At 38.3% G+C, this 12443-nt stretch overlaps 1 protein-coding gene across 1 annotated transcript in view; it reads left to right on the top strand.

The window, feature by feature from the left end:
• URI1 (URI1 prefoldin like chaperone) overlaps positions 1-9245 on the top strand; it is a 40811-nt gene extending 31566 nt beyond the window's left edge. The window contains exons 7-11 of the mRNA XM_032195416.1: positions 2451-2631; positions 3209-3476; positions 4027-4169; positions 5847-6105; positions 8418-9245. Coding sequence (XP_032051307.1) covers positions 2451-2631; positions 3209-3476; positions 4027-4169; positions 5847-6105; positions 8418-8606 — 1040 coding nt within the window. The 3' untranslated portion in view covers positions 8607-9245. The remainder of the gene's footprint in view (positions 1-2450; positions 2632-3208; positions 3477-4026; positions 4170-5846; positions 6106-8417) is intronic.
• Positions 9246-12443: the final 3198 nt, after the last annotated feature.

The raw sequence follows: 12443 nt of genomic DNA, 5'->3' as shown, positions 1-12443 counted from the left end.
GGAAGCACAGATAGTTGTGATAAGGAACTGCCTGATTTCTGTGCTAGCTGAAGTGGTGCTTGACAGGTGAGACTCAGGCAAAGTTGGAGGAAGAAGTGCTTCGACAGTCTGCAAATAGCATCATCCACTGGACGTTTTGAGAAGGAGCAGGAGTTGGGGATTTGCAGATGGCCAAGTGGGGCAGTTGGCTGTTACACTTTTCTGGAATAAATCAGTGGGAGGTTGACTGAAGGGGACATCTCTGCTCACATGGATACCATTGCAAAGCAGAAAATGTAACTCTCTGGGAAATGCAGCCATTGTAGTAACATGCTACTAGTGTTACTCCAGCAGGATACTGGGGATGCTACTCAGCCTTTCCATAGCTTTTCATTGTATCTTAAAATTCCACGAGTGTTGCTCTCTGTAAACACCTTAATTTTTGCTAAAAATGTCTAAGTGGGAAGTATGTATTTTCTCTGTCCATACTGGTCTTTACCGAGATTGCAGGAGACTTGGCTAAAATAACAATTTACTGATTATTATGAGGCAGGCTGGGCTTTTATCAGCCTGGGGATCATTTTTGTTCATAGGGAAATGGGCTGTAGCTACGATGAGGACAAAAACAAGCATCCCAAGCATCTCATTAGTGTATTACTGACTCTTCATTTGACTGGATTTTAATGTTTCCCTATTTTGGTGAGTGTATGAAGTTACTGGTAGTGCTTTGTAGTAACAGTGAATGAGCACAGTGTGTATTGGAGCAGCAAGTGGTTATCCTCTGTTGTCTTTGAGCTCTGACCTGTTTTCCTAACTGGCAGAATTTTTGTCAGAATTAGGAGGCAAAAGCACTGGTGTGCTGAAGCGCAGACGTTCAGGAAGCCATGTGGTTACCTTGGTGGTCAAGTCAGTGGTTAATGCTGAAGGAGAACAGAAAGAAATTGGGAGGGCACAACCTCAAAATCAAGTTGAAATAGATTAAGTAATCCTTCCAAATTTTATTTACTAGTTTTGTAATTATACCAGTTGAAAGCCACTCTGATTGCTTAGATTCCCTCAATTTATATATAAATCTTAATGAAATATATTTCAACCTTTTCTTAATGACACAATAAAAAAGACTATCCAGTGGAACAGTAGGGGACACACTTTCTAACATAACTTACAGTCACCTGTTTGCTGCTTAATGTTGCTACTGCATTTGTATTTATCTCGGGATTAAAGTACAAAATGACATATTTGAATAAGGATATCTTTAAAACGTGAGTTCTTAAAAAAAGGCCACAAAATTGGTTAATAAAAAGACACTTTTAAGCTTTAAGCATGTTGAATAATTAAGAAATTGTATTACTGTTGGCTAGATGCAAAAAGCAGTGTTTCATAAAGACCATAGAGAGACAATGTTGGGTGTTTGTGGCAGTGACAGAAGGGGAAGGGTCTCCCCTCCTTTTTGGAAGTGCAGGACCTGCGCTGGGAGTGCTGATGAGCAGGGATGGGGGATGCCCCCCCCACCCAACCTGTCTGGACCATGCAGGGAGCAGGCTGTGCCCCAGAGCCAAGGGGGATTCAAGAAGCAGTGCTGTCCTTCAGACAGACACCACTAAAGTGATAGTGTTTCAGGCTGTTTGGTCTCTATGTGCTAGACAGTATGCAAGCAGGAAAAAAGTATTCCCCATCCTCAGTGCTGTATGCACCATTTTTCCAGATAGCAAAGCTTTTAAGTGCCAGCAAAAACTTGTCTGTGACTACTGTTTACTCACAGGTGTGCATCTCAGGTCACCTCTGAAACTTTAAGGTGGGTTGTATGTATTGTTTTTGAAAGACAGGCTTTTGTACACTTTTGAAAATGGATCTTTTTCACCAAAACAAATGATTTGTACTGACTGGATTTTGGTCAGATTTTCCAGATTACTCTGGAGATAATTTTTAATGATCTTCATTATAAATTAAAAAAAAAAAAGGGAGGGGGAAGAGAAACCCAAAACAAAAGATAGTGCTCTTCATATATATATATATTATATATATGCCTTTGTCCAAAATGAGCTAAAGTACAAATTAGGTTTGTTTTTACAGTTAATAAAATATGCTATTAATAGGATAGCGAGCAAATGTCATATTCACATGCTGTTATCTATCAGGTAAAATCAAAGTCTACTGTTTGGCATAATAGGTAAAAAGAACAGAACCAAAACCAAAACACCCACCAACAATATAATAAAAAATGTCATAGGATCAGTGTCTCCTGCTTTCTAAACAAACATCTCTGCTTTGCCCTGGTATTTCTATAACATCCAGAGACTGTTATCCTCTGATGGTGCTCTGATTCATTGACAGTTTCACTTTAACAGTTAAACAGTAATTTGGAATGGAAAATTTTCTAAATTCCTTAATTTCTTTGTGCTTTCCATTTATTTATTTATTTACTCAAATTGTATTAGTAATTGCATCCTCTTTATTTTTTTCTTGTACAGGGAAATACAGAAGAGCTCACAAACCTCATTCAAAGCCAAAAGTATCAAATGGTTTTGAGGTAGATTCTGCAACAAATGGAAATGACATGAAATCAGTGGGCTGTTATCAGTCGGAGGAGGAACTCTGGGCCCGCTTAGAAGAGCTTGAGAGACAAGAAGAGATACTTGGTGAACTTGACAGGTATAGTGGTGCTATAGCACTTTCAGGTTTGGAGTTCAGAAAGCTGTACGGTGTGTTTCTGTTTGTACAGAAAGGATCCGATAGTAAGTTAAACCGGGTGACAAGATAGATGCAGTTGAAATTGTAATAGGTGGAAGAAGGACAGAACACGAAGCGTGCACTGTAAAGCTAAAGGTGCCAGAATCTGCCTCTATGCAACTGTTGCAATCCAGTGTTATAGGCTTTTTCTTTGAGATGGTAGAAATGGGGCAAGTAAAATCCATTTCCTGCAGGCTAAGAAAACCCTTCATTTACAATGTCAGAGTTAGGCATTTAATGTTTAAAGACATGCTCAGATCTGTTCTCACCCTAAAGCAATACTTAAGTCATTAGCCAGAATGTCACATTTTTGGTATTTCTAGTTGATATGGAAAAGATATGGACATTCACCCCAAGTATGAAAAATGTTCCCTAATCTGGCTAAAAATGTAGTACCTGGGTGAAGAAAAATGTAGGCTTGTTTATTATTTGTATGCTAGTGTCTCTCAGGAGTGTGAATTGCCTTGCTTGGTTCATGGAGATGTTTCTCATTTCATAGAACGCCTGATACAGTTGAGACAAATGGAGAAGATACAACCTCTTCTGAAGAGGAGAGAGAGGATAAGAGGATGGATCTGAATGGGACGTACAGAGCAGAAGACTGTATTACTCAGGGCAACTTCCAGAAAGAAGTAACAAATTCAGACTTGTATGGTGGCCAAGTTAATGGCTCTACTTTTTATCACAGTGATGACGAAGATGACATAGATGTTGGAGATAGCTCTATTCCAACTATTTTTTTCTCTCATACTGTTGAACCTAAAAGGGTTTGTACATTTACTGACATGTTTCTGTCAAGAGATTGCGTAAAACATATATACGGTATACTTTATCTAAAATAGCATATTTTAGATTATGTAGGTATTGTAGAGAGCTAAATATAAATGACATTTATTTACTCTTTTTGAAAGGCTTGAAACCTACCATTTAAATCCTGAAGTTTTAAGTGCAGTATTAGAAATGATATTCAAATGTATACCTTGCTATACTGGTTTCAGGCAGTTCCAAAATATAGTATCCTGTCTCTGAGTTTTTAAAACGACTTTACTTAACATGAAATTGACTGTTGAACAGCACAAGCAGATAGTCATAGGCTATATGCAAAATCTGTGCACATTAGTGCAAAGAAATTCCCCAGCCAAGTGCAAATGTTAAAGAATAAACAGTTCACGCTATGAATGTTACTGTTCATACATATATTTAACTCGTCTATGCTTCATAGTCCTCAGCTGCTTGGATAGGAGAACGTCAGAACTCAGTTGATCTGAGTAATTGTTGGTTTTATGGTCTAAACCATCATTTGTGTTCCATTTTCAGGTAAGAATAAACACAGGAAAAAATACTACTTTGAAATTCAGTGAGAAGAAAGAAGAAGCCAAGCGTAAAAGGAAGAACAGTAATGGCAATGGCCATGCGACTCCAGAACTACCTAACATCAAAACCCCAGCAGACATTTACCGGTGTGTAATTTACGGCATTGGCATGTGAACTTTCTTCATAGCAGACCTTCTCTTTTTATTTGTGTTCACCTACAGCATGCAAACAATCTTACTGTTTCCTGAAAGAAACAGATAGAACTGAATTTACTACTTACGAGTGAAAGTTTGTGGCTTCTGCATGGTTGCCATATTTTCATATCGATAAAATATTTCTTAGCTTAAATTTTCTTTTCCAGCTACCAGTTAATTGTTTATTCACTTTTTCAGAGCTTCTGAAATTTACCTCAATTTGCTAGTATCTATCATCTGCATAAAGTAATACAGCGATTTGTTACGTTTTGTCATTAATGTCTTGTCAATGCACTTCTGTGTTTATTTTCAAACATAACTGACCAAATCTATCACTGCCAGTGCTCCTCCTTTCCCACTTGATAACTGCTGGTTTTAGTCTCATCTTTTCAGTATCTTCAGACCATACTCAGGTCTCCTGTTCGCATAGTTTCTCTTGCATTTTTTTCTGCCTAACTTGAGTCCATTGCTGTCTCTCTTCTCTCCAAAAAGAAATGCTCACCTGCAGAATACCTGCACTCATAGACCTCCACAAGTAACATTGTACTCAGGCTGTAAAAATGTTAAACAGAGGTTAAGGGAGAGTTAAGTATATGGATTTGTAAAGATGAACATAGTCGCCTATTAGGTTGGCTGATTAAGTGTCTGTGAAAATCACACTGCATTTGCGTGTCAGTGTATTCAGGCACCTAAATATCTTTTTTTTTTTTTTTTTTTTTTTAAAAAAAAAAAAAAAAGGTGGCACAAGGTGTAAGAAATTAAAAACCTCTCCTGCAATTACAGTTGCTGGGGCTGAGGATAAGTTAGAGGATTATTTCTTGGTGGTCTCCCTGAGCTTTGCAAAGAAACTGTATCTGGCGTAGATTCACAAGTGTTCCCAAGAGTGTGTGATGAATAAAGCTGTTAAGAAACGAGTAACACCCTTAAAACTCATCCAGTCATTGGGAGCCTCCTTTATGAGCTTAATAAAATTGTCTCTGTCTTCTAATTCCACTCGTTCTGCTCCACCCACCCTTGATTTCTTCAAGTCATGGAGATGGAGTATAAACTGTAGGAAGAAGCCTCTTTATCAATTACAATCTGTTAATACTTGAAAAGTGTCTTCATATTGATCTGATTTTAAAAGCTGATTTTTTTTTTATTATGTTTTTTTTAACGAAAGAAGGTTATGGCACTTGTCAGGAAAAAGCTTCATCCATTCCACGTGCAAGAGAATGTTTGAAGTATTTGTTTCTATTTTCTACAATTGACAAAGAATCTTCATTCTAGAAAACTATCATTCTGACCTCCTACTTCTCTTTACAAAAATAACCCTGAAAATTGCTTAGTTTACCTTTTTTTCTAGTTTTTCGTAACTCACACTACTCTGTTTCCTGTTACACTTTTCAAAGAGCTATATGTTTTATGCTGAAAGAATATGCTCAGATAACGGGCGTAACAGTGTTTGCTCTGCAGAATTGATTCTTCTATGTTGGTAAATAAAAAGCCTCCAAAGGTACAGTATTGTAATTCTACAGTGAAAAAGTTGGAAAAGCACATCATAATTTGTACAAAAGACAAAGCAAGATCGCTGTAAATTTGTCATCTGATCCTGAAATGGTTTATTAAAGCTAACATTTTCCTTTATAGAGTCTTTGTTGATGTTGTGAATGGAGAATATGTCCCTCGTAAATCAATTTTGAAGTCTCGAAGCAGAGAGAATAGCGTTTGTAGCGATACCAGTGAGAACAGTGCTGCTGAGTTTGATGACAGACGAGGAGTTCAGAGGAGTATTAGCTGTGATGAAGCTACTCAGAGTGACAACAGTGAAGGCATACTGGAGGAAGAAGAGGAAGAGGGGCAGCAGCAGCTACCAAAAAAGCTTTCTCCCTCTTCAGGGACAACTGAGGTACACTTTTTAATTAATTATTGATTGTTGGCAGGGATAAAAATGAAAAATCCAACAAATGTAGTGGCTTATGCCATCAGTTTCTTTGATTTCTTTAAAATGATATTCTAACTCCTTCCTACTTTTGCTTCAGAAGGACATAATTAGGTGACAAGTTTCTGTCATATATGTCCTAGGAGCAGAGGGAAGCAAACAAGGAAGTTGCCTTCCCCTGACCTCACTCTCCCATAAAGATCCAACAAAGTAGTTACATGCTGGTGGGCCTGTGACTGGGCCATCCTGAAAATTCTGCAGGGTGTACAGCAGGATTTAAAAAAAGTAAAATCTCTACTGCACAGTTGATGAGAAGGAAGGAAGGATTCTCTGTAACCTTCATTCTGTCAATATTCCGAGGCACAGATACAATAGAGGTAGTATCTAGGCATTGTTTTGAAGTTTGAAAACACACAAATACCAGCCAAATGTCTATTTGGATTTGCCAAAGACAGAGGAATTATGCAGCAGTAGGAAGCATTACACTTCTGCTCGTCCTGTTACAAACTAGGGCCAGTGGTGATCCCAAACATGTATTTTCCTGCTTTTGGAAAGCTCAGGAAACTTTCCTGAAAAGGAAAGAAAAGGAAAGAGACTGTACCACAAAAGGGGAAACAGTTGCACAGTGACTGGAAGAATTAAGCAAGAATTAAATGTAGCCAGTGCCTTGAAATTTGTGACATAGAGTATTCTTGACTTTTATTTTGTAAGAACTTAGACTGTTTCAAGCTACCGTGAATTTTCTGTAGTTCTCAGTGCAATGGGCAACTTTACCGAAAATAACTTTTTGAGAAAAAATATTTTTGACAAGAAGTGAATTCCTCATGAAAGCTATTGTTTATCATTATTTTTCATATGAACAGCTACAGATGAATACAAGTGGGATGGGAAGATTCGTAGTGGAAGATCTATCTGTAGAGCTCACACCTCACACTGCAAATTTTGTGGACTACATTTTTGTAAAACATCCACATACCCATTAGATGTTACATTGTAGTCCACGTTCTGAATTACAGCATGATTATGCTCTAGGATATACTGTATTTTCTAAGTAACTGAAGTAGAGTGAATAAAACACTCCTGTTAAAGACCTGCCGTCTTAAGTGCTGTCGAGCTTTTGGTCGTTTTTGTGGGTGTTCGAAATACGTTATTTCTTCATTACCATTTGCTTCACACTGTTTTTTTTTTTTTTTTTTTTTTCTTTTTTCCTTTTTGTATCTGATTTTACCGTGATCCTCTTAGGTTGTATTTTGCTTACTGTTTTTGAAAATGAGCATGTTGTTAGAACAACACGGTTGTGTACAGGCTTTAGGCATAGTTTGGCCACTGGAGCAGAAAACCAACAAAAAAGCTGCTTTTTTCAGGTCCTGCAAGAAAAGAATGGCTTTTTTGTTTTGCTTTGTTTTTCTTGGTAACTGAGTTATGAATAAGCAAAACTAAGCATAGTTAATAAATCTGGTGTGCATTCTTTTGTGCCCAGTATGATATCAAACCTTGGATGTAAACTGCTTCCCCTTGTCCTCATACAGTCTGAATTCTGTGTTTTCAGTACATAATATGGTGATTTGTTCTAAAATATGAAAAGTAATTCCGAGTTACTTTTTTCAGATGTTTTCCAATAGTTATGGCTGTTTCTTAGTTAAGTAAAAGGATTAAGTCATACAATTGGCTGCAGATAAATTATCATTTTTAAAAATAAATGTATATTGGACCTTTTATAGACAGAAATAGTTGGAAACAAGTTTGCTATTCTCTTAAATATAAATTGCTTTGACCATTTTTTGATCATATTTGGTAAGCAGAAAGAACAAACAAAATACGTGCTTGCCAATTTGTATGCACTGTATCAGCTTGATGCAATTAGAAGATATTAAGTCATAAAATATGATGTATGATGGAAATGCTGACATACTCTAACTTTGCAAAATCTCTTAATTTGTTATCCAAAATGAAACTGTATATTACATCATCTGTTTTATTTCTTGAGAACATTTCAGTGAGGAAGAAAATTTCTAGATAATTTATGCAGTGGGATTGAGATTAAGTAGTACTTTTAAGACATTGTCTTTCGTTCAGTCATCTTTGAACAAGCTATATTTTGGGGTTAATTACAATTTGGTTACTTATGCAAGGAACAATCATTGATTTAAAGATATTTCTTTACTTTTGATTAAAAGAAATAACAATCCTAATCAGGCTAATATAAGGTAATGACCTTATGGGCATAGCTTCACATTTGCATTTTATTAGCTCATTTTGAGTATTCTTTTCTGTTGTAGGCATTTTCTGGAACTGTTATAGAAAAGGAGCCTTTGTCTCCCTCCGTAATACCACACCCAGTCATTGCTCACCCTGTCCTGCCCACCATTCTGGAGCGAAAGTCAGAGGAAGTTTTGTCCGAAGGGTCAGAAGAAACTACAAAGAGGATTTCAAAATTCAAAGCTGCCAGAATGCAACAGACTAACTAGGTCTTGCCTAGACCGCTGAAATTTGAGTGTTAATGCCTAGTTTCACATTTGTTGAGATTATGTAAAGCTATATGCATTACACCGAGGTAGTTAAAAGGGTGTCCTACGTTGATTTGGCATTGTTTATATTTCAAACTTCTATTGGCAACATATAAAAAAAAAAGTTCAGTGTTTGAACACTTGAGTATTCATCTTTTTCTTTTTTGTTGATTTACCTGTATGCTGTCAGCACCTTTGTGTATGTTTGCCTTATGATAGCAGCACTTGGGTTATTTTTCAAAAAATGTTTCTTACATATATTGTTTCTGTGTTTAAACCTAAATACAGTCAGTTTTGTGCCAGCTGTGATGTTCTGCATACCATATGGACCATTTTAAGGAAACTTTTCACATTTCAAATAGATCCAACAATTATATTGCATTACTTGCTTTAGCATTTTAAGACACACTTGTATTTCCATTGTTGTAGGTTTTGCAACTAGGTGTCTGCTAAAAGTTTTTTTCCTTCTATCAAACCTCTCTGATATCTCACTGTACAGATCTATAAAATGCTGGGTTCATGTACATTGCAGGGAAGTTTCTTTGATGGAAAAGGGTATTTTGTAAAATTAAATTTTCAGTAAAAAAGCTGTGAAAGTTGTGTGTTTTCTGTTGTTTTACTGCTAATTTGGAAACAGCATGGAGAGGTTTTTATTTTGAACTTACTTTTCCAACTTGGAGTGTTTACTACCATGTGGACATAAAAGCAGTGCCTTCTCTTCTGCCATTGTGTTTTAACCTCCCGTTAATGAATGTCCATGAAAATTGAATGCTCTTAAAGAGAGAAGCATAAGCTTGGACTATGATTACAAAACCTCCTAGTTCTTTTGTATGCACAGAAAACATTGTAATTGTCTTTGGAATGCCCAGAGGGAGTCAGCACTAAGGAAAAATGTCTCAGTGCTTCAACTTTATTTCAAAATGTGACAGTGCTGCACCACTTAGGGTACAATTTTGTACCTAGTTTTCTGGACTGAGAGCAGGTCCTGGCTGTAGGAATTCATTTCTGTCTTCCTGCCATCCCATCCCTTCTGCTGACACAACTTTTGTTGAGGCCACCCCTTGAATGATAGATAATAGGCAGCAGAGCTGGGTTTCAAAAACAAACTACTGGTTTTGGTGTTGTCGTTGTTTCAATAGTTGTGCATGTTGTTTTGAACCTAGCGAGTTGCCTAATCTTTCTCAGCATGTTTGTGTCAGCACAGTGAGAGGGGTGGTGTGTTGAGCAAGGACCAGGGGAAAACACTGGCAGAGGGTGTGGGAGTTGGAGAAACTTCCAATAGTGCTACAAGCTGACATCATTGAACCGAAGTCTAAAAAAGCGAGGCAGAAAGGCGTGCAAGGTAGAAGGATTTGCTTTTGCTGCAGCTCTGGGACTTTGTCAACATGCAGCCAGGGAGCCCACAGCATCTGCTTGCCCTCTGTATCCATGAGCAGGACATCAGCTAATGTTGCTCCTCACCTTCTCCTGAAGTAACTGAGCCTTGCAGTTGCAGTCTCCTGCTCGGATCACGTGGGAGAAGCAGTGGCTACGATGAGGCACCGATCACTCCCAACCCTTACCCACCAAACATCAGGGGCTGCATTTTCCCTGGGGTGCAGGAGCAAATTGTGCCTTGGTATGGGAGGCACTGCTGCAGAAGGTGTGCAGCTGCCTCTGCCGGCTCCTGAGGCTTGCTTGGCGGGAGAGGGCGACCGCAGTTTTAGGCAGATCTTGAGAATCACAGTGATGAAAGTGTTAATGATTAACTTGATTCATACTCAATATTTTTTAAATTTTTTTAAAGCATATTGCATTAGTACTAAAATAAGCCATCAATGCCAGTCCACCCTCTATTCACGGCTAAATATTTAAAGGAGGTTATTTATAGCTTCTTTAATGAATTCTTGGCTAAACAAAATGAAATTATGTCCTAGAAAAGTGGAAGCTATTTTGTAACCAGAACAGTGCAACTGTAAAATATAGTGCCATGAATATGTATTTTAAATAACAAGGGGTTGAGATCCAAGACTAGCAGACATGGGTAATTAGAGTGAAAAGAAGAGAAAGAGAGAAGAAAAAAAAAAAAGGCAACTTTAAAAAGAGTTATTTAGATATCTTCTGAAATGCTTCCCACTTCTAGTTACTTGAACAAAACCAAATGCCCCTTGTCACCGTAGATCAGTTTCAAATCAAAATTAATTCTTTGCTTGTTTTCCTTTCTTTCCTTCCTCTTTTTCACATCCCTGCTCAAGGGAAAAAGTAGGATGAATGCACCCTGGGTTTTAATGAATTATGGCTTCGGTTCAGGGAAGCATCCTTACTCAGGAATGCACTTTGGCATGTGCTCGTGTCTCAAAGATTTTGCAGAGATGAATGAATTTAACCACATGCTTAAAACTAAGCACGAGTGTTCTTCCTAATAGAGAGCCTGAATGTGTTTTATGCCCTTTTGGAGTATATTTAATTGTCCAAGGGTTTGTGGGCTGGAATGATCCTTCGTCTCACCTCTTTTCACTTGGACTTTACCATTATATTCACTGTGTGGTGCCTATAGGAAGAAATAGCTAGAGGATTTCTTGAGAACGTTCAGAAATGCTAATCCAAAAAAAAAAAAAAAAAAAATGGGTAAAAAACTTTGAAAGTAGGTAAAAATCCAGAGAGGAAAAAAAGGCCCACCTTGATGAGGACTGAAAATCTGCTGTTTGTGCCACACAGAAGCCAAAAAGTGAACGCAGGTGGCCACCAACGCATGGAGGATGTAAGCTGTCTTAAACATGGTGCCCACAATTTGAGGCACCGAAGATTCTTGGTAGTAAATGAATATCAGTAGGAGTGTCTTTTTTCCTAGTTCTGAAGTTAGAGATTTTTTTCACTTCAATAAGGGTATGGTTGACTTGATTTCTTAATGTCCTTGCTGGGTTTCCCAGCTGCAGGAAGGGCTCCTGGTGCACTGTGTCTGCAGTGCTGCCCAGGCTCCTGGCACAGGGAGGAGGAAAGGGGCTTGGGGTATTCCTGGTGTACCTGAGAGGACTGGTGTGACTGCAGTGGGCAGGACAGAGGTGAGGTGTTGGTGCTGGGGCTGTGGTGCCTGCAGGCACTGACCCATCCCCACCATGCCCTGCACAGCCCTTCCCGGAGCCCTGATTGCATCAGTTATGCACCACAAATCACCTGCTCCGCTTTCACCCCTGGTTAGGAGGCAAGCTTGTCTCCCAGTCTTCTTTAGTCTGCCCCAAGCACACTGGGCACCTTCCTGTGCACAGGGAAGGGCTCGTGTGAGGTCGTTCCCCTGGAGCAGAAGCTGGAGAAGGTGGAGGCGAAGGAAGAGACCAGCAGGGCCACCGGCATTGTTGCAAACACAGAGGTTAGCTGGCTTTATGTCTTCTCCCTCCTGTAAGACTAGTTGCACTTAGCGCTTCTCATTGCTCACGTGGAGAATCTAAAGCAGCAGATTTTTGTATGTTTCAAGAGTGTCTAAACCAGCTGTTTTAGCTGTTCATTTTAACAAAGTGATTTATGTTGCAAAAAATGAGCTGGGATTAAAAGAAATCAGATGTGTATATTTGGTATGCAATATTTTTGTATTACAAATAGCTCCATTCTAACCCACATTAACCCCATGATATGTGAATTTTGCCAACTCCCGCTGAGTCTTTTAAATCAAATCCAGTAAATCACTCTGAGTGTTCTAATTTCTAAACAAACTAGTCTTCCAATAGAAGTACTTTAACACTGTATTGCAAATTAGACAACCTAAGATAAATGGAGCATCTTTGTTGATTATGGAGTTTAATTGATCAAAAGTACCCAATAGAA

The sequence above is a fragment of the Aythya fuligula genome, chromosome 12 (assembly GCF_009819795.1).
Source record: "Aythya fuligula isolate bAytFul2 chromosome 12, bAytFul2.pri, whole genome shotgun sequence".
NCBI classification, from domain to species: domain Eukaryota; kingdom Metazoa; phylum Chordata; class Aves; order Anseriformes; family Anatidae; genus Aythya; species Aythya fuligula.
The sequence above is the reverse complement of the archived record's forward strand: the minus strand, read 5'-3'. Positions and strand labels throughout refer to the sequence as shown.